General features: G+C 40.2%; 1 protein-coding gene and 1 non-coding gene across 2 annotated transcripts in view; one reads left to right on the plus strand and one right to left on the minus strand.

Annotated features, from left to right (window-relative positions):
* The window catches only part of KNTC1 (kinetochore associated 1), a 109,816-nt gene that overhangs the window by 62,985 nt on the left and 27,865 nt on the right, over positions 1 to 18,966 (minus strand). The window contains exons 17-26 of the mRNA XM_053589707.1: positions 15,926 to 16,051; positions 15,746 to 15,835; positions 11,059 to 11,112; positions 10,099 to 10,160; positions 5,892 to 6,003; positions 4,465 to 4,608; positions 4,222 to 4,278; positions 4,028 to 4,129; positions 1,449 to 1,568; positions 1,218 to 1,361 (exon numbers count right to left, since the gene is read on the minus strand). Of these exons, the coding sequence (XP_053445682.1) occupies positions 1,218 to 1,361; positions 1,449 to 1,568; positions 4,028 to 4,129; positions 4,222 to 4,278; positions 4,465 to 4,608; positions 5,892 to 6,003; positions 10,099 to 10,160; positions 11,059 to 11,112; positions 15,746 to 15,835; positions 15,926 to 16,051 (1,011 nt within the window). The remainder of the gene's footprint in view (positions 1 to 1,217; positions 1,362 to 1,448; positions 1,569 to 4,027; positions 4,130 to 4,221; positions 4,279 to 4,464; positions 4,609 to 5,891; positions 6,004 to 10,098; positions 10,161 to 11,058; positions 11,113 to 15,745; positions 15,836 to 15,925; positions 16,052 to 18,966) is intronic.
* On the plus strand, positions 6,138 to 6,273 carry LOC128585035 (U4 spliceosomal RNA). The gene has a single exon (XR_008379793.1). It is a non-coding gene; the product is annotated as a U4 spliceosomal RNA (small nuclear RNA).

Below are 18,966 nucleotides of genomic sequence, written 5' to 3' on the forward strand. Positions count from 1 at the left end.
AAAAAAAAAAAAAGGTTCAGCGCTTATAGCTCAGCAGCTAGGGTGCCAGCCACCTACACTGGAGCTGGCAGGTTCAAATCCAGCCCGAGCCTGCCAAATAACAATGGCAACTACAACCAAAAAATTACCGGGCGTGGGTGGCACCCAGTGGCTCAAGGAGTAGGGCGCCGGTCCCATATGCCGTAGGTGGTGAGTTCAAACCCAGCCCTGGCCAAAAACCAAAAAAAAAAAAAAAAAAATTACCGGGCGTTGTAGCGGGCACCTGTAGTCCCAGCTACTTGGTAAGCTGAGGCAAGAAAATTGCTTAAGCCCAAGAGTTTGAGGTTGCTGTAAGCTTTGAGGCTACAGCACTCTACCCACAGCTTGAAACTCTGTCTCCAAAAAAAAAAAATGCTGGGTGCAATGGCTTATGCCTACAGTCCCAGCTACTCAGGATCACTTGACCCCGAGTTTGAGGTTGCAGTGAGCTATGATAACACAATTCACTCCAGCCTCAGCACAGATAGATATAAATAGCCTTTATGAATATGTAAAAACAAACCCAAAAGTTCTGATTAGTCATGATCATTGAACAATTGTCAAAAAATATAAAACTGGCTTGGCGTCTGTGGCTCAAGTGGCTAAGGTGCCAGCCATGTACACCTGAGCTGTCAGGTTCGAATCCAGCCCGGGCCTGCTAAACAATGACGGCTGCAACCAAAAAGTATCCAGGCATTGGTGGGTGCCCGTAGTCCCAACTACTTGGGAGGCAGAGGCAGGAGAATTGCTTGAGCCCAAGAGTTGGAGGTTGCTGTGAGCTGTGATGCCACAGCACTCAATCCAGGGCGAGAGCTTGAGGCTCTGTCTCAAAAAAAAAAAAAAAAATCTATATAAATATATAAAACTGTCAAAACTTCAGCCATCAGTTTTATAAGAAACTTGCTTAAAGAATCTACAAAGAAGATTGGTAAAGCATATTAATGTTAACAAAAAATAATTGTTGACCTGTTTTGAGCTCCCCCTCCTATTACCTCACAATAGTGCTCTGGGGTAAGCCCAAATATCTTTTTGCTAAAGGGCCTCAGTCAGTCAGTAACTGAATGAACCCACATTCTTAACTAATAATGCTGCTTAACTCCTAATGGGAAAGCATGACGTTTCCTAAAGAGTTAAACCTTTAATACAATGATAAACTGCGTAGATCCAAGAAATAAGACTAAATCTAAATAAAAAGTTACCTCTATGTACAATAAAAGAAGTTCCTCCTCTTGCAAGCCATGTTCCTGCATATAAACTCTTATAAACTTCTCTAGGACAGAGGGAATAAGCTCTGGAGCCAGCACTTTATCAAACATTTGGAACACTATGGTGGTAGCATTTTCCTGGATGCCAAAAGAAAGCTTAAATGTAGACTCTAGACATAACTGGATATAATACAGAAAATAATTCTGATGAGTCCAGACTTTTACCTTCTCAAAATCAGAGAGAGCCAATTTGCAGTTGTATTTCCTATGCAATGTAATCAACTCTCGCAAATTATTCACCAAAGTCCTTAACTGACAGACTTCCTCCGTGTTCTCATAATCCTTCTAAAACAAAATTGTTAAAATTGTTAAAGATATCTAAGTGTGCAAGGAGAAACAGATGGAGTCAGGATTATTTCATATAAAATAAGAAATACCCATGAAAGAAATTTTCTTTAAAAAAACTAAAGAAGCTCGGCATCTGTAGCACAGTGGTTAGGGCGCCAGCCACATGGACCAAGGCTGGTGGATTTGAGCCTGGCCTGGGCCAGCTAAACAACAACGAGAACTGCAACAAAAAACAAGTAACTGGGTGTTGTGGCAGATGCCTGTATTCCCAGCTACTTGGGAAGCTGAGGCAAGAGAACTGCTTAAACCCAAGAGTTTGAGGTTGCTCTGAGCTATGACGTCACAGCCCTCTACTGAGGGCAACATAATGAGACTCTGTCTCAAAGAAAAAAAAAAAAAAGAGAGAGAGAGAAAAACTAACAATACTACTACAATGTTTTTTCAGAACCCCCAAACACTTAGCTACACAAACATCATTTAGATGGCCCTCAATGTTCCATCTCTTTATATATACATCAGGATGTGATATAAAGCTATAACATTTCCTAAAATATTTTCAATATTGACATAAGATAACTACCAGGGAAAGACAAAGTAGTGTTTAACATGGCAAGAGAAATAAAGCTCTGATACGGAAATACACATCCCAATAATCAGTAGACTGCTTAAAACCAGAAAAAAAATTCACATTTTAAGAGAGTGTAGTCAGTAAGTATAACAACATGAATTTGCTATATTGGAAAATAGAAAGAAGGAAATTTATTATTTCTTTTAGGGTTCTGAAATTTAAGGAATCGCAATTTCATAATATATGTTACTTTCACCAGTCGTGGTGGCTCACATCTGTAATCCTACCACTCTGTGAGGCCAAGACGGGTGGATCATCCGAGCTCGTAAGTTTGAGACCAGCCTGAGCCAGCGTGAAACCTTGTCTCTAAAAATAGCAGATATGGTGGTGGGCGCCTGTAGGCCCAGCTATTTGAGAGGCTGGGGCAAGAGAATCAGTTGAGCCCAAGAGTTTGAGGTTGCTGTGAGCTATGACACCACGGCATTCTACCGAGGGTGACAAAGTAAGATTCTGTCTAAAAACAAACAAACGAACAAAAAATATATATATTACTTTCAAGGTCACATTTGTTGGCACTAAACCGCATAATACTTCAGAGGTAAGATTATACTGACATGTCTCATGTGAGTTTTCAAACTAAATTATGGCACTCCTGAGAAACATTTTATAAAATACAACAATGTATATTGTAAATATAATAAATGCTTTCTAGTTTTTAGAAATCAAGGGAAAAAGAAATAAATTTAATAAATTTAGAAGCCAAATAATAAATTCAGTTTATTACCGTCAACTATAAACAACATTCTGATGTTGTTTCTTCTAGCACTGTTATTTTATTTATTTATTTTTTTTTTTATTGTTGGGGATTCATTGAGGGTACAATAAGCCAGGTTACACTGATTACAATTGTTAGGTAACGTCCCTCTTGCAATCATGTCTTGCCCCCATAAAGTGTGACACACACCAAGGCCCCACCCTCTCCCCCATCCCTCTTTCTGCTTTTCCTCCCCCCCATAACCTTAATTGTCATTAATTGTCCTCATTTCAAAATTGAGTACATAGGATTCATGCTTCTCCATTCTTGTGATGCTTTACTAAGAATAATGTCTTCCACTTCCTCCATCTCACTTTGTCGCCCTCAGTAGAGTGCTGTGTGTCACAGCTCACAGCAACCTCCAGCTCTTGGGCTTAGGTGATTCTCTTGCCTCAGCCTCCTGAGTAGCTGGGAATACAGGCGCCCGCTACAATGCCCAGCTATTTTTTTGTTGCAGTTTGGCTGTAGCCGGGTTCGAATCCACCACCCTCGGTATATGGGGCCAGTGCCCTACTCACTGAGCCACAGGTGCCACCCCTCTAGCACTGTTATTCTTAACATTGACTGCCAGAAAGTCCTAAATGTTTTACAATTCAACCTTTAAAAAAATCATTGACACTTTGACCATAATGGCTGTTAAAATATATAAGGAACACAATCAGGCCAAGGGGTAGCTTACCAGTTCAAATAAAAGGAGACCTGATTGACATAGCCTTTGAAAACTAATCCTAATGCATTATTAAGGTTTATTCTTTTTAAGAATTATGAAATGCCATTAAATGCAGACAATTCCAATTATACTACTTAAGAGAACTTCTCTATATTGCTTCTCTTTTGGTTGGTTCAATAAAGAAAAATAGTGCATTAAAATATGTTGAAGTTATAACACAAATATCAGAAAGGTAAGAATGCAAATTTTCCTTTATGTGGATTCGAAAGGCATAAAAGGAACATAAAAACAAGAAATTTAAGAGGTAGACATATTTCCAGATAATCTTCTCTACATACATGTAGACAAAGCCTTTAACATAAATTGACTGTTTCAATATTAAAAATCCATTCTTCTCATCATACCAAGGAAATCCAATGCCAAGAGGAAGCCAATCCCAACTCATCTGTTTTTTCTGCTGTGAAAAATATCTCTGCCAGTTGAAGTGCATTTTCTGGCCAGTTTGCCTTTAAAAAATATTGTAGACCATTAAAAACAATGATTTCTGTTGTTGAGAGTATGCAAAATGTCTTTTTAATGTTAAGTGAACTGATATTACCTTATCGGTTAATTCAAGGTTCCTGGCTGCTTGCTCCAACCATTTTGCAATAATTTTCTGAAATAGACATATTATTTAAAAACTAAATTTTCAATGGAATAACTAAAAATCTCCACAATCAAATTTAACTAACACTCATGGGTTACTATAACTAACTCGTGTCAACATGACTTAATCTTCAACAATCTTAAGATAAAAAATAAAAATAAATCATTAATAGTAGAAATACTGAAAGTAACTCACTTGTCCTTCAGGTACAGTTCTTCTCACAAAAGGAATCACATCATTTTTAAACCATGGACAGAGTTTTTGCAAAGAGACAGGTGTAGAAATTGAGTTGAGCAAGTACTCAAGCATTTTCAAGTCAAACTTCCTTTCGAAGTTTGCCTAAATTATAAGGAGTGAAGAATTAAGATATACCCAACAAATTTAAACTAGCAGCTTTAAATAAGTTGGCAAAGAACTATCATAAAGTCATTTCAAGGAACATCCCACTTATTTAATAATGAGTGCTAAAAGAGATTTATACCATATAAATTGAGTCTAATTGGGAGCCACACTTTCTATGAAATCTCACAGCAGGGACTATCAAATAACAAATCAGGTGGCAGAGGAACTGGCCGACAATATTCTAAGGAAAATTTAATTGGAGGTGAAAGTACAAATCTGACTAAGCAATGTAGATATTAATGGCATCATGGCAAGATAACACTTTTTGGACCTAATGTTATATGCCAACAGCAGGCAACGTTAGAGATTCAGATCAGCAAATTTAATGGGTAATCTTTGACCATAATCGGAGCTGCAGTATTTCCATCAATACTACATTAGAAAGCCCACTAATAAATCACATAATAAAAATGTTACGTTTTGAGCTAAGATTAGGAGCCAGAGGCTCAGCTCCTGTAGCTCAGTGGTTATGGTGCCAGCCACATACACCAGGCTGATGGGTTTAAACCCAGCCCAGGCCTGCTAAACAATGACAACTACAACAACAAAAATTGCCAGGCATTGTGGTGGGTGCCTGTAGTCCCAGGTACTTGGGAGGCTGAGGCAAGAGAATCACGTAAGCCCAAGAGTTTGAGGTTGCTTTAAGCTATGACGCCAAAGCACTCTACCAAGGGTGACACAGTGAGACCATGTCTCAAAAAAAAAAAAAAAAAGATTAGGAGTTAGACTCCTAATGACAAGACAAAATAAAGTTCTTCATGGTATTTCCTCTGATTTAATATCACCAGAGGACAATTTTCTCTGGGGTAAGTCCTATTTTATAAAACAATCCAGGCTCAGCACCTATAGCTCAAGCAGCTAAGGTGCCAGCCACATACACCAGAGCTGGTGGGCCTGCCAAACAGAAATGACAATTATAGCCAAACAATAGCCGGGCATTGTGGCCGGTGCCTGTAGTCCCAGCTACTTGGGAGGCGGAGCCAAGAGAATCGCTTAAGCCCAGGAGTTGGAGGTTGCTGCAAGCTGGTAGGAGCATGGCACTCTACCCAGGGCGACAGCTTGAGGCTCTGTCTCAAAAATAAATAAATAAATAAATAAAAAGAAACAATCTAAAAATGTTCCATTTCCCAGTCAAACTTGCCACCCTGTTGGTTTCTAATATCGATTCAATCACCTATCTGAGGAGTCAGAATTAAGGGAAAAAATGCAAAACATGTTACCTGATGTCTAAGCCAAAGGTATTGTGCACAAACAAGGTTTCCTTCTCTTAGCTGTAAAAAAATATCTTTAAGATCGTCTTCATTATTCAGAAATTCAATCCAAGAACTACAACTAAGAAGACAAAGAGAGGGAAAACAGTTACTTCATAAAAAAATTAAGATTCTACTTTACAAGTGGATATCATTATGCATTTTAACTAGTTCGTTTTCCTAATAAAGTTGAAAAACATATTTAAAAACAGTTCTAGCTTTGCCCAGTGGCAGTAACATAGCCAATGAGGTTTATCCAAGGCACAATTGTTAATTGAAAACTATTCCCAATAACCTGCTCTGACAATTTGTAATATATCTGGCATTGGAATTTTTGATGGTCTCTACAGACTGAATAATTTGATTTTTAAAAAATAAATAATAAAATAAATTAAAACAGTTGCAAGTTTCCTTCTTACCCTAGACCCACAGTTCTTTCCTAGAACTTTTCCATGTGTCCTCTTGCAGGACCTTTCTCAGATAATCACCATATACAAGAGCGGTCCAGAAAGTGCCCAGACAAGCATGCGTCTATTTTTTCTTATTTCTTGGACAAATACCTCCTGGACAATCCTCATACACAAACAGTTTTTTGTGTTGTTTTCTTTTTTGGGGGGGGGGCGGATAGAGTTTCACTTTGTCGCCCTCGGTAGAGTGCTATGGCATCACAGCTCACAGCAACTTCAAACTCTTGGGCTTAAGCAATTCTCTTGCCTCAGCCTTCCAAGTAGCTGGGAGTACAGGCACCCACCACACAATATCTGGCTGCTTAGAGATGGGGTCTCGCTCTTGCTCAGGCTGGTCTTGAACTCCTAAGCTCAAGCAATCCATGCATCTCGGCCTCCCAAATGCTGGGATTACAGGCATGAGCCACCCACCGCACCTGGCCTATAGTTTTTTTTTTTTTTTAATAAGTACTGTACATGCCATTCCTTTTTCTTTTTGCAGCTTTTGGCCAGGGCTGGGTTTGAACCTGCCACCTCTGACATATGGGACCAGTGCCCTACCCCCTTGAGCCACAGGCGCTGCCTACACAGTTGTTTTTAATTTTTCTTTCTTTTTTTTTTTCTTTAGAGATAGAGTCTTAGTCTGGCTCCCTGAGTGCCATGGCTTCAGAGCTCAGAGCAACCTCAAGCTCTTGGGCTCAAGTGATCCTTTTGTCTCAGTTTTTTGTTTTCAGTAGAGACAGGGTCTTGCTATTGCTTAGGCTGGACTCAAGAAATCCTCCCAGCAAGGTCTCTCAAGTAGCTGGGATTCTAGGCATTTTTAATTTCTAAGCGAGTAAATTTTTTATATATGGTGTTTATACTCTAAAAACCCAATTTTATATTATATTGGCCAAGCCTGGTGGCTCACACCTGTAGTCCTAGTACTTTAAGAGGCCAAAGTGGGAGGATTGCTTGAGTCAGGAGTTTGAGATCAGCCTGAGCAGGAGTAAGACCCTGCTAAAAACAGAAAAAAATTAGCCAGGTGTAGTGGTACAAGCCTATAGTCCCAGCTACTTGGGAGGCTGAGGCAGAAGGATTACTTGAGCCTAGGAGGTAGAAGTTACAATGAGCTAGATTATGACACTGTGTGACAGAGAGACTCTGTCTAAAAATAAATAAAAATAAAAAATATATATGTATATATATTATTGATACACCAAATCAACACACATTAAACATTTAGGTTTTTTTCTAGTTTTTTGTTATTCCACAATACTGCAGTGACCACTCAATCCTGAATAAAGCTCATAAACAGATGATGAATAATCCCTTAACATTGTAAACCAGCAAAAAGACCCGTAAAGGTCCCTAACTGTCTCAGACCGAGTCCCCACACGTCTCACCCCCACCCCCATCCCACCTCCTCTGGCAAAATCTGGGAAAAGGTTTCAGAATAGAATAGGAAAGTTCCCTTAGTTCTCAAAAACTCCTACTAGACACAGGTAAAACAATGGTGAAAGCTTACTCCAGCAAAGTTTCCCAAGCTAAAGGTGTCCCGGTGCCAACTGCCACGCTATAGCCCCTCCTGAGTCAACTCTGTGACCCCACCCCTGGGCTAACCAGCCACCTTCTGCTTCTGTGCTCGCCAGCTTGCCTGCCAACACGGCACAAAAAAGGTATAAAAGGCAACCTGCTTTTCTCTTCGGGGGCCATTTGCCCTTCGCAGGTGTAATAAATCACCATCTGATTTATACCTAAAGTGGGGTCTGAGTCGTTCTACAGGTGGTACATGAGTACAACAATACGATGAAAAGACAGACAAAATCCCCAAAAGTCCACATCATGTTTAAATGATAAAGCAAACAAACATTTCTGTTAAAGTCAGGATCAGGAGGATACCTATTAACACCATTACTTAATAATGTTCTATAAGGGGCGGCGCCTGTGGCTCAGTCGGTAAGGTGTCGGCCCCATATACCGAGGGTGGCGGGTTCAAACCCGGCCCCGGCCAAACTGCAACCAAAAAATAGCCGGGTGTTGTGGCGGGCGCCTGTAGTCCCAGCTACTCGGGAGGCTGAGGCAGGAGAATCGCCTAAGCCCAGGAGTTGGAGGTTGCTGTGAGCTATGTGAGGCCATGGCACTCTACCAAGGGCCATAAAGTGAGACTCTGTCTCTACAAAAAAAAAAAAAAAAAATAGAAAAATTAGCAGGGTATGGTGGTGAGCAGGCTGAAGTTCCACCTACTCAGTGGGGTGAGGCAGGATGATCCCTTGAACCCAGGAGTTTGAGGCCATAATCAGCTATACTGATGCAACTAAAGTCTAGCCTAAATGACAGAGAGAAACCCTATATCAAAAAAACAAAAAAAAACAGGCTTGGAACCCATAGCACAGTGGTTACAGCACCAGCCACATACACCAAGGGTGACGGGGTCAAACCTGGTCCAGACCAGCTAAACAACAATGTCAACTGTGACAAAAAATAGCCTGGCATTGTGGCAGGCATCTGTAGTCCCAGCTACTTGGGAGGCTAAGGCAAGAAAATCACTTAAGCCCAAGAGTTGGAGGTTGCTGTGAGCTGTGACACCACAGCACTTTATCAAGGGCATAGTGAGACTGTCTCAAAAAACAAAGAAACAAAAAACCAAACGAAACCAAACCAAAAACAACTGAAAAGAACAACTCCAGAAAAATAGACCAAGGATACAAAGAGAAAAACTTTTGACCTCAAACGTTAATATTTATGATTGAGTTCAGTGGCTCAGGCCTATAATCCTAACATTTTTACAGCGTGAGGCTAATGGATTGCTTGAGCTGAGGAATTTGGGGAGACCAGCCTGAACAAGAGCAAGAACTCATCTCTACTAAATTAGAAAAACTAGCAGGACATGGTAGTGCATGTCTGTAGTCTCAGCTACACAGGAGACTGAGGCAAGAGGATCCCCTGAGCCCAGGAGTTTGAGGTTGCTGTGAGCTATGACAGTAAGCACTCTAGCTTGGGGCAACAGAATAAGACTCTATCTCAAAAAAAAAAAAAAAAAAGAAAAAGAAAACTAATATTTACCTCAATCAAAACTAAAAATCAAGGCATTGTAGTAATTTTTTTTTTTTTTGAGACAGTCTCACTATGTCGCCCTCAGTAGAGTGCTGTGGTGTCACAGCTCACAGTGACCTCAAACTCTTCAGCTTAAGCATTTCTCTTGCCTCAGTTTCCTTAGTAGCTGGGACTACAGGCACCTGCCACAATGCCCAGCTATTTTTTTATTGCAGTTGTCATTGTTGTTTAGCTGGCCGGGTATGGGCTGGGTACAAACCTGCCAACCTCAGTGTATATAGCCAGTGCTGTAGCCATTGAGCTATGGTAATATTTTTTTCTAATACTTTCTTTTCTTTTTTTTTTGGCCACCTCCGGCATATGGGACCGGCGCCCTACTCCTTGAGCCACAGGCGCCGCCCCTCTAATACTTTATTTTTATATATCAGATTGGCAAAACCCCAAAATTTTATGAAATAGTGTTGGTGAATGAATGAGGAAATGGGTTCCTTCTTATATCAGAGCAAATACATTTGGAGGGCAGATTTACATGTATTTACCCTTTATCTTAGTAATGACACTCCCAGGAATTGAATTCATGGAGATACTAACACCCCTCCAGAAACACAAATTCACCCAAAGGAATCCTACTATTTTAACGACATTTCAATAACCTAATTCATAACCTAAAAATTAAAAATGGGGAGTATATGCACCTGAATTTTTCTGGTCCAAACGCTCCATAAAAAGTAGTCAACTTTGCATGAGCCCTTAATACCTAAAGAGAAAATAATTTGATAATCTGAATATTGTGTGTAATGATACTGAAATAAAAAACACCAAAAATTAGTCATTCTATTTCTGAAGTCTTACACACATTCACATTTTATCCAATATTATGTGCCAATTTCTATAAACACAACTTTAACATAAAAGAAAAAAATGTGGAACAATGAAAACATTTCCAATTACATTCAATTATAATTGTGGGAACCCTTCAAAGTCAGTTTTCCCACTGATTTATAAGTGTCCTTATGGCAAAATCTACCTGGATTATATCAACATTTATTTTGAGCTAAGAATTTAAATAGATATACGCACACGTACATGCTCTCATGTGCTTCGGAACCACCATAATCATCATTACAGTTTTACATTTATTTGCATGTTTAACAGCTACCAGGTATTAAGCAAAATGGCTTATAGAAATTATGTCCTTTGACATCAAAATGACCCTAAAGGTAAACACTATTAGTCTTCCCATTTTGCAGATGGTTGGGTTTAGTAGCTTAAGCCTATAATCCTAGCACTCTTGGAGGCTGAGGCTGGTAGATTGCTTGAGCACAGGAGTTGGAGGCCAGCCTGAGCAAGAGTGAGACTCCCGTCTCTACTAAAAATAGAAAAACTAGCCAGGTATTATGGCAGGCACCTGTAGTTTCAGCTACTGTGGATGCTAAAGCAAGAAGATCACTTGAGTCCAAGAGTTTAAGGTTTCTGTGACCTACATCGCCATGGCACTCTATCCAGGGCAACAGAGAGAGTCTCTGACTCAAAAAAAAAAAAAAAAAAAAAAAAAAATAGATAACTTGCTCCTGAAGAAAGCAAACCCATCTTGAATGGAAAACATATTATGAAGGTAAATCCCCCAAGTTAACCTACAAATTTAATGTCATTACCTCTTTTAAGCCATCAGAATAAATAAAAACAGTTTTATCTTCTTTCTTCAAAAGCTAATTAAGAACAATAAAAAAGAGTGATAAGAACATTTGCTATGTTAGGATTATCTTTTTTTTAACCAAAGGAACTTGTAAAGCATTGATACTAAAATTTCCACAAAAGGGGATGAATTTTCTGTGAATTAACAAAAAACTGGATGTTAAGTCTAAGATGAATACTAAATAAAGAAATTACATATTTAAACAAATAATGCATTTTATCAAAACGGTCTGTAAGATTTTGCCCATGTTGCATCTTGATTTTAAGGAACATAACTAGCAACAATACTGATAGGTCAATGAGAGGAACAATCTACTACCAAAGTAACGTTATTTGCAATAGCAAAAAACTCATGTTTAAAAGCGTGTACAATAGAAAAATACATTCTTTAGCATAAGACAAACGAGTTCAAACATTACCAAAACTTACCTTCCACTTCATACCCTGGTATGGAAAAAAAAAATGTGCTGGCAAGGATGTAGAGAAATTGGAACCTCTGTGCACTGTTGGTGGGAATGTCAAACAAGTGTAGCAACTGTGGAAGATAGTATGGTGGTTCCTCCAAAAATTTAAAATAGAATTATCATATGATCCAGCAAGTCCACTTTTGGGTATGTTCTCAAAAGAACTGAAGTAGGGAGTAGAATGGACATTCATACACCCATGGTTATATATTTTTTATTTTTATTTATTTTTGAGACAAAGTCTCACTTTGTCACCCTCCGTAGAATGCTGTGGTATCTTAGCTCAAACAGCAACCTCAAACTCTTGGGCTCAAGTGATTGTCTTGTCTCAGCCTCCCGAGTAGCTGGGAGTACAGGCACCCGCTACACCTGGCTATTTTTTTTTTTTTTTTTAAGAGATGGGGTCTTGCACTTGCCCGGGTTGGTATTGAACATGTGAGCTCAGGCAATCCACCTGCCTCCACCTCCTAGAGTGCGAGGATTATAGGCATGAGCCACCATGACCATCCTTACACCCATGATTATAGCAGCACTACTCACATTAGCAAAAACATGGAAGCAACACAAATGTCTTCCACAGAGAAATGGATAAACAAAGTGTGGTATTTACATATAATGGAAACTATTCAATCTTAAAAAGGAAGGAAATTCTGTTCTTTGCAACAATATGAATGAATCTGGATGACATTATGTTAAATGAAATAAGCCGGTCACAAAAGACAAATACTGTATGATTCCACTTAATGTGAGGTACTCAGAATAGTCAAAATCACGGAGACAGACAGTAGATGGTGGTTGCCTGATGATGGGAGGAAAGAATTACTGTTTAATGGATACAGAGTTTCGGTTTCACAAGATGGAAAGAGTTGTGGAGATTAATGGTGGAGATGAGTGTACATCACTAGAAATGTACTCAATACAACTAAACTTAAAAATGGAAAAGATGGGCCGGGGTGATGGCTCACACCTGTAATCCTAGCACTCTGTATTGTCTGAGCTCAGGAGTTCGAGACCAGCCTGAGTAAGACCGAGACCCCATCTCTAAAAAAATAGCCAGGCATTATGGCAGGTGCCTGTAGTCCCAGCTGCTTGGGAGGCTGAGGCAAGAGACTCACTTAAGCCAGTGGTTCTCAACCTGTGGGTCATGACAAAACAGGAACTGTATAAAAGGGCTATGGCATTAAGAAGGTTGAGAACCAACCGAAAAAAAAAAGAAAAAATAGCCCAGCATTGTGGTGGGCGCCTGTAGTCCCAGCCTCTCGGGAGGCTGAGGCAAGAGAATCGCCTAATCCCAGGAGTTGGAGGTTGCTATGAGCTGTGTGATGCCATGGTACTCTACCAAGGGGGACAAAGTGAGACGCTGTCTCTTTAAAAAAAAAAAAAAAAAAGAAGGTTGAGAACAACTGACTTAAACCTAAGATTTGGAGGTTGCTGTGAGCTGTGATATCATAGCACTCTATAGAGGGCAACAAAGTAAAACTCTGTCTCAAAAAAAGAAAAAGGAAAAGATGGTAAATTTTGTCTCATTTATTTTAATAAAAACCAAATTAAAAAAAAATTAGAAATAACCTAAATATCCATCAACTGATAAATGGAAAAACAAAATGTTTCAATAGAGGCTCAGCACCTGTTGCTCAAGTGGCTGAGGTGCCAGCCACATACATCTGAGCTGGTGGGTTCGAATCCAGCCCAGGCCCACCAAACAACAATGATGGCTGCAACCAAAAAATAGCCAGGCGTTGTGGCAGGTGCCTGTAGTCCCAGCTACTTGGGAGGCTGAGGCAAGAGAATCACTTGAGCCCAGGAGTTGGAGGTTGTGTGAACTGTGATGCTATGGCACTCTACCCAGGGCTATAGCTTGAGGCTCTGTCACCAAAAAAAAAAAAAAAAAAAAGTTTCAATAGAATATTATTATTATCATTATTATTTTTTTTTTTTTAGAGACAGTATCACTTTGTCCCCCTTGGTAGAGTGCGGTAGTATCACAGCTCACAGCAACCTCCAACTCTTGTGCTCAGCCGATTCTCTTGCCTCAGCCTCCTGAGTAGCTGGGACTACAGGTGCCCGCCACAATGCCTGGATATTTTTTTGTTGCAGTTTAGCCAGGGCCAGGTTCAAACCTGGCACCCTCGCAATATGGGGCCAGCGCCCTACTCACTGAGCCACAGGAGCTGCCCCAATAGAATATTATTAGGTGGCTCAGCGCCTGTAGCTCAGTGACTAGGGCGCTGGCAACATACACCGAGGCTGGCAGGTTCCAGCAGACTGGGCCTGCTAAACAATAATGACAAACGCAACCAAAAAAATAGCCGACCACTGTGGCAGGCACCTGTAGTCCCAGATACTCGGGAGGCTGAGGCAAAAGAATCACTTAAGCCCAAGAGTTTGAGGCTGCTGTGAGCTGTGACGCCATGACACTCTACCGAGGGTGACATAGTAAGACTCTGTCTCAAAAAAAAAAAAAAAATGTATATAAATAATATGGCAATAAAAAGAAATATACAGTCATTCATGCTACAATGTGGATGAATTTTGAAAACATTATGCTAAGTGAAAGAAGCCAGACACAAAATTCCAGCACTTTGGGAGGTGGAGGCAGGAGGATCACTGGAGGCAAGGAATTCAGTAGTCTGGGTAATAAAGCAAGACACCCTCTAAAAAAATTTTTTTTAATTAGTGGGCCATGTTAACACACATCTGAACTCCCAGCTACTTAGGAGGCTATAGCAAGAGGGTCACTTGAGCCCAGGAGTTCAAGCTTATAGTGAATTATGAATGCACTACTGTGCTCTAGCTTGGGTAATGGAGCTAGAGCCTATGTCTGAAAAACCAAAACAAAACAAAAATCAAAGAACACATATTTTGTGACTCCATTTATTTGAAATGTCCAATACAGGCAACTCTATAGAGATAGACAATGGATTAATCATTGCCTGAAGATGGGAGAAGGGAGACAATGGGGAGTGACTATTAATGGAATTTCTGTTCAGGGTAATGAACAAGTTCTAAAATTAGGCTTGGCACCTGTAGCACAGTGGTTATGGCGCTAGCCACATACATAGAGGCTGGTAGGTTCGAACCCAGCCTGGGTCAATTAAACAACAATGACAACTACAAGAAAAAATAGCCAGGCGTTGTGGCAAGCATCTGTAGTCCCAGCTACTAGGGAGGCTGAGACAAGAGAATCACTTAAGTCCAAAAGTTCAAGGTTGCTATGAGCTATGATGCCATGGCACTCTAGTGAGGGTGACATAATAAGACTCTGTCTCAAAAAAAAAAAAGTTCTAAAATTGATTGTGGTAATGGTTGCAAAACTTAAGTGAATATGTTAAAAATCACTGAACTAAGCCGGGCGTTGTGGCGGGCGCCTGTAGTCCCAGCTACTCGGGAGGCTGAGGCAAGAGAATCGCTTAAGCCCAGGAGTTGGAGGTTGCTGTGAGCTGTGTGAGGCCACGGCACTCTACCGAGGGCCATAAAGTAAGACCCTGTCTCTACAAAAAAAAAAAAAAGAAAAGAAAAGAAAAAAATCACTGAACTATACACACACACACACACACACACACACACACACACACACACACACACACACACACACACACACATACACATATATATCAAGCAAGAGAGACTCAAATGCCTGGGCAAGAGATCCTTCTGCCTCTGCATACTTTAAATGAGTGAAATATATGGAATTTGAATTATCTCAATAAAACTATTATGAAAAATTTATTTTTTATAATAGTACATATAGAGAAGACAATCGGAGGAAATAATGTATTTGGAGTGACAGGATTATGATGACTGATAAAGGCAGATTCTTTTGGCCGGGCACCGTGTATCACACTTGTAATCCTAGCACTCTGGGAAGCTAAGGTGGGTGGATTGCCTGAGCTCACAAGTTCCAGACCAACTTGAGCCAGAGGAAGACCTCGTCTCAAAAAAAAAAAAAAAAAAATAGCCAGGCGCTGTGGCAAGGTGCCTGTAGTCTCAGCTGCTTGGGAGGGTGAGGCAAGAGAATTGCTTAAGCCCAAGAGTTGGAGGTTACTGTGAGCTGTGCCGCCATAGAACACTACCAAGGGCAACATAGTGAGATTCTGTCTCAAAAAATAAACCAATAAACAAAAAATAAAAAATACATACATAAAACAAATTCTTTCTAAACAAACAAACAACCCCAACTTACCCTGGTTTTGGCATAATTGAGCATTTCCTGGGTGGTTTCGTAGGTTATCCACTGAGCCTTCAAACAGTAATTCACCACAAATTCATCATCCTGTTTCACAAATGCCAGATACAGTAAGGCAACCTAATATTCATGAACACATCAATCTGAGTACTCTAGTATGTGACAGGGAAAACATACCTGGATTTTATGTAGATTTCCCTTAGCTTCATCTATAAGTTTTTCCCATTCAGTTTGCTCACTGGTGTCCACTGAACTCAAGGCTAGTTTCTCCAATATATCATTTGATTTTACCTTATAAACAAGCTGTAATATAAACATGTCACAAGAGACTTGAAGTATGACAACAGTAAAGGATGACTTATGCTCGCAGCAAGCTTTGTGTGGTCCAGGAATAAGGTTTAAAGAAGGTAACACTTCAGGGCAGCGCCTGTGGCTCAGTGAGTAGGGCGCCGGCCTCATATGCCAAGGGTGGCGGGTTCAAACCCAGCCCCGGCCAAACTACAACAAAAAAAATAGCCAGGCGTTGTGGCGGGCGCCTGTAGTCCCAGCTCCTTGGGAGGCTGAGGCAAAAGAATCACGTAAGCCTAAGAGCTGGAGGTTGCTGTGAGCCATGTGATGCCATGGCACTCTACCAAGGGCAGTAAAGTGAGACTCTGTCTCTAGAAAAAAAAAAAAAAAAAGAAGGTAACACTTCAGTATCTGAAAGGTAATCCAGATTACTATGATTTACAGAAACCATTTCTCTTTAGCCCTTACTAAATGTGTCAAGCAGGCCAGGTGAGGTGGCTTGCCCCTATAATCCTAGCACTCTGGAAGGCCAAGGTGGGTGGATTGCCCAAGCTCACAGGTTTCAGACCAGCCTGAGCAAAAGTATGACCCCCATCTCTAAAAATAGCAAGGCATTGTGGCGGATGCCTGTAGTCCCAGCTACTTAGGAGGCTGAGACAAGAGAAATACTTGAGCCCAAGAGTTTAAGGTTGCTGTGAGCTATGACGCCACAGCACTCTACCAAGGGTGACAAAAATGAGAGTGTGTCTCAAAAAAAAAAAAAAAAAAATAGCTGGGTATTGTGGTAGGCATCTATAATCCCAACTTCTTAGGAGGCTGAGGCAAGAGAATCACTTGAGCCCAAGAGTTTGAGGTTGCTGTGACCTATGACACCATAGCACTCTACCAAGGGCATCAAAGTGAGACTTTGTCTCAAAAAAAAAATTAATAAAATAAATAAGTGCGTCAAGCAGCGTACTTCCACAAGCTAAGATGTGGATGCAACCCAAGTGTCCACCAATGAATATAAATGTACATGAATGTAAATGACTTATTTTCACAATGTAATACTAATCAGCCTTGAAAAAGAGAAAACAAGGAAATTCTGCCATTGGAAACAGCATGATGAACCTGGAGAACATTATGTTAAGTGAAGTAAGTGAAGCATAGAATGACAAATACTGTATAATCTCACTTATATGTGGAATCTAAAAAAGTGAAACTCAGAGAGTAGAATGGTAGCTAGTGGAGGTTAAGAGAGGGGGAAGATGGGGAAACAGGGAAATGTTGAAAAGGGGCACTTACACAGAAGGAGTCTTAGAGATTTATTGCACAGAATGTTAACTATAGTTAATAAAAATGTATTGTGTAGTTCAACATTGCTAAGAGTATTTTTTTTTTTTTTTTTTTGAGACAGACTCTTACTTTGTCACCCTCAGTAGAGAGTGCTATGTGCCATGGCATCACAGCTCACAGCAACCTCAAACTCCTGGGCTCCTGGGCTCAAGCCATCCTCATTTCAGCCTCTTGAGCAGCTGGGACTACAGAAGCCTTCTATAATGCCTGGCTATTTTTTAGAGATGGGGTCTTGCACTTGCTTAGGCTGGTCTTGAACCTGTGAGCTCAGGCAATCCACCCAAATCGGCCTCCCAGAGTGCTAGGATTACAGGCATGAGCCACTGTGCCCGGCCCGAGTAAATTTTAAATGTTTTCACCACACACAAAAAAGTGTGATGGATATGTTAATTAGTTTGATTTAATCATTGCACAATGTAAACATATCAAAACATCACCATTGTACCCTGTATATAAATATAATTATATTTGTCAACTTAAAAAAAATAACTTTATATGAGTTATCTCGTTTAATTGCCATAAAAACCTAAGTAGGCATATATACCTCATGATAACCCTTGGGGGACAAGTACTAATACATCCATTTTATGAACAAAAAAACTTAGACTCAAGAGGTTCAGTGATGTGTCTGAAATTACACAGTCCAAAAGTGACAGAGCTGGTTTTTAAAAGATGACCACCATCACTCTGGGAGCCTGTGGTGGGTAGATTGCCTGAGCTCAGGGGTTTGAGAACCCATCTCTAAAAAGAGCAGGGTGCTGTGGCAGGTGCCTGTAGTCCCAGCTACTTGGAAGACCAAGGCACCACTTGAGCCAAAGAGTTTGAGGTTGCTGTAAGCTATGAGGCCATTGCACTCTACCAAGGGTGACAAAGTCCGACTCTCTCTCTCAAAAAAAAAAAAAAAAAGACGACCATTATGTTTCACGTCCAGTTTTCTGAGTGTAGGAAAAGGATTTTAGTGGCTAGAATTAGGAATACCCAAAATTTCAGGTTCCTCTTCCTGTGGATAGAACACTGACTTTTCCATGAATTCTCTGGTTCTGAAAGTTAAACATAACAAAGAGTAGTTTCTCTACTTCTCTCATTTCTTTCATTGGTTTTATGATGTTTTTTTCCCCTCTGTTCACCTCTTTTCAAAAATTAGTCATAAAATCTTTCAGATGTTCAAAAAGGTAATAATGTGACAAATATTCATGTACTCATCATCTTTCACTTAAAAAATAAAGCATGCTGGGCAGCGCCTGTGGCTCAAGGAGTAGGGCGCCGGTCCCATATGCCGGAGGTGGCAGGTTCAAACCTAGCCCCCGCCGAAAAAAAAAAAAAAAATAAAGCATGTTACCAAAATAGTTTAAGACTAGTCAGTCATCCTCCGAAATAAATCATCCTCTTTTTTTTTTTTTGTAGAGACAGAGTCTCACTGTACTGCCCTCGGGTAAAGTGCCGTGGCGTCACATGGCTCACAGCAACCTCTCACTCTTGGGCAAATCATCCTCTTTCTCCCAACTGGAAGTATCCATTATTCTGGTTTCAGTACTTACTATTTCACTTATTTTGTTATATCTTTTTATTTTTTGTAGAGACAGAGTTTCACTTTA

Source organism: Nycticebus coucang, chromosome 4 (genome assembly GCF_027406575.1).
Source record: "Nycticebus coucang isolate mNycCou1 chromosome 4, mNycCou1.pri, whole genome shotgun sequence".
NCBI classification, from domain to species: Eukaryota; Metazoa; Chordata; class Mammalia; order Primates; family Lorisidae; genus Nycticebus; species Nycticebus coucang.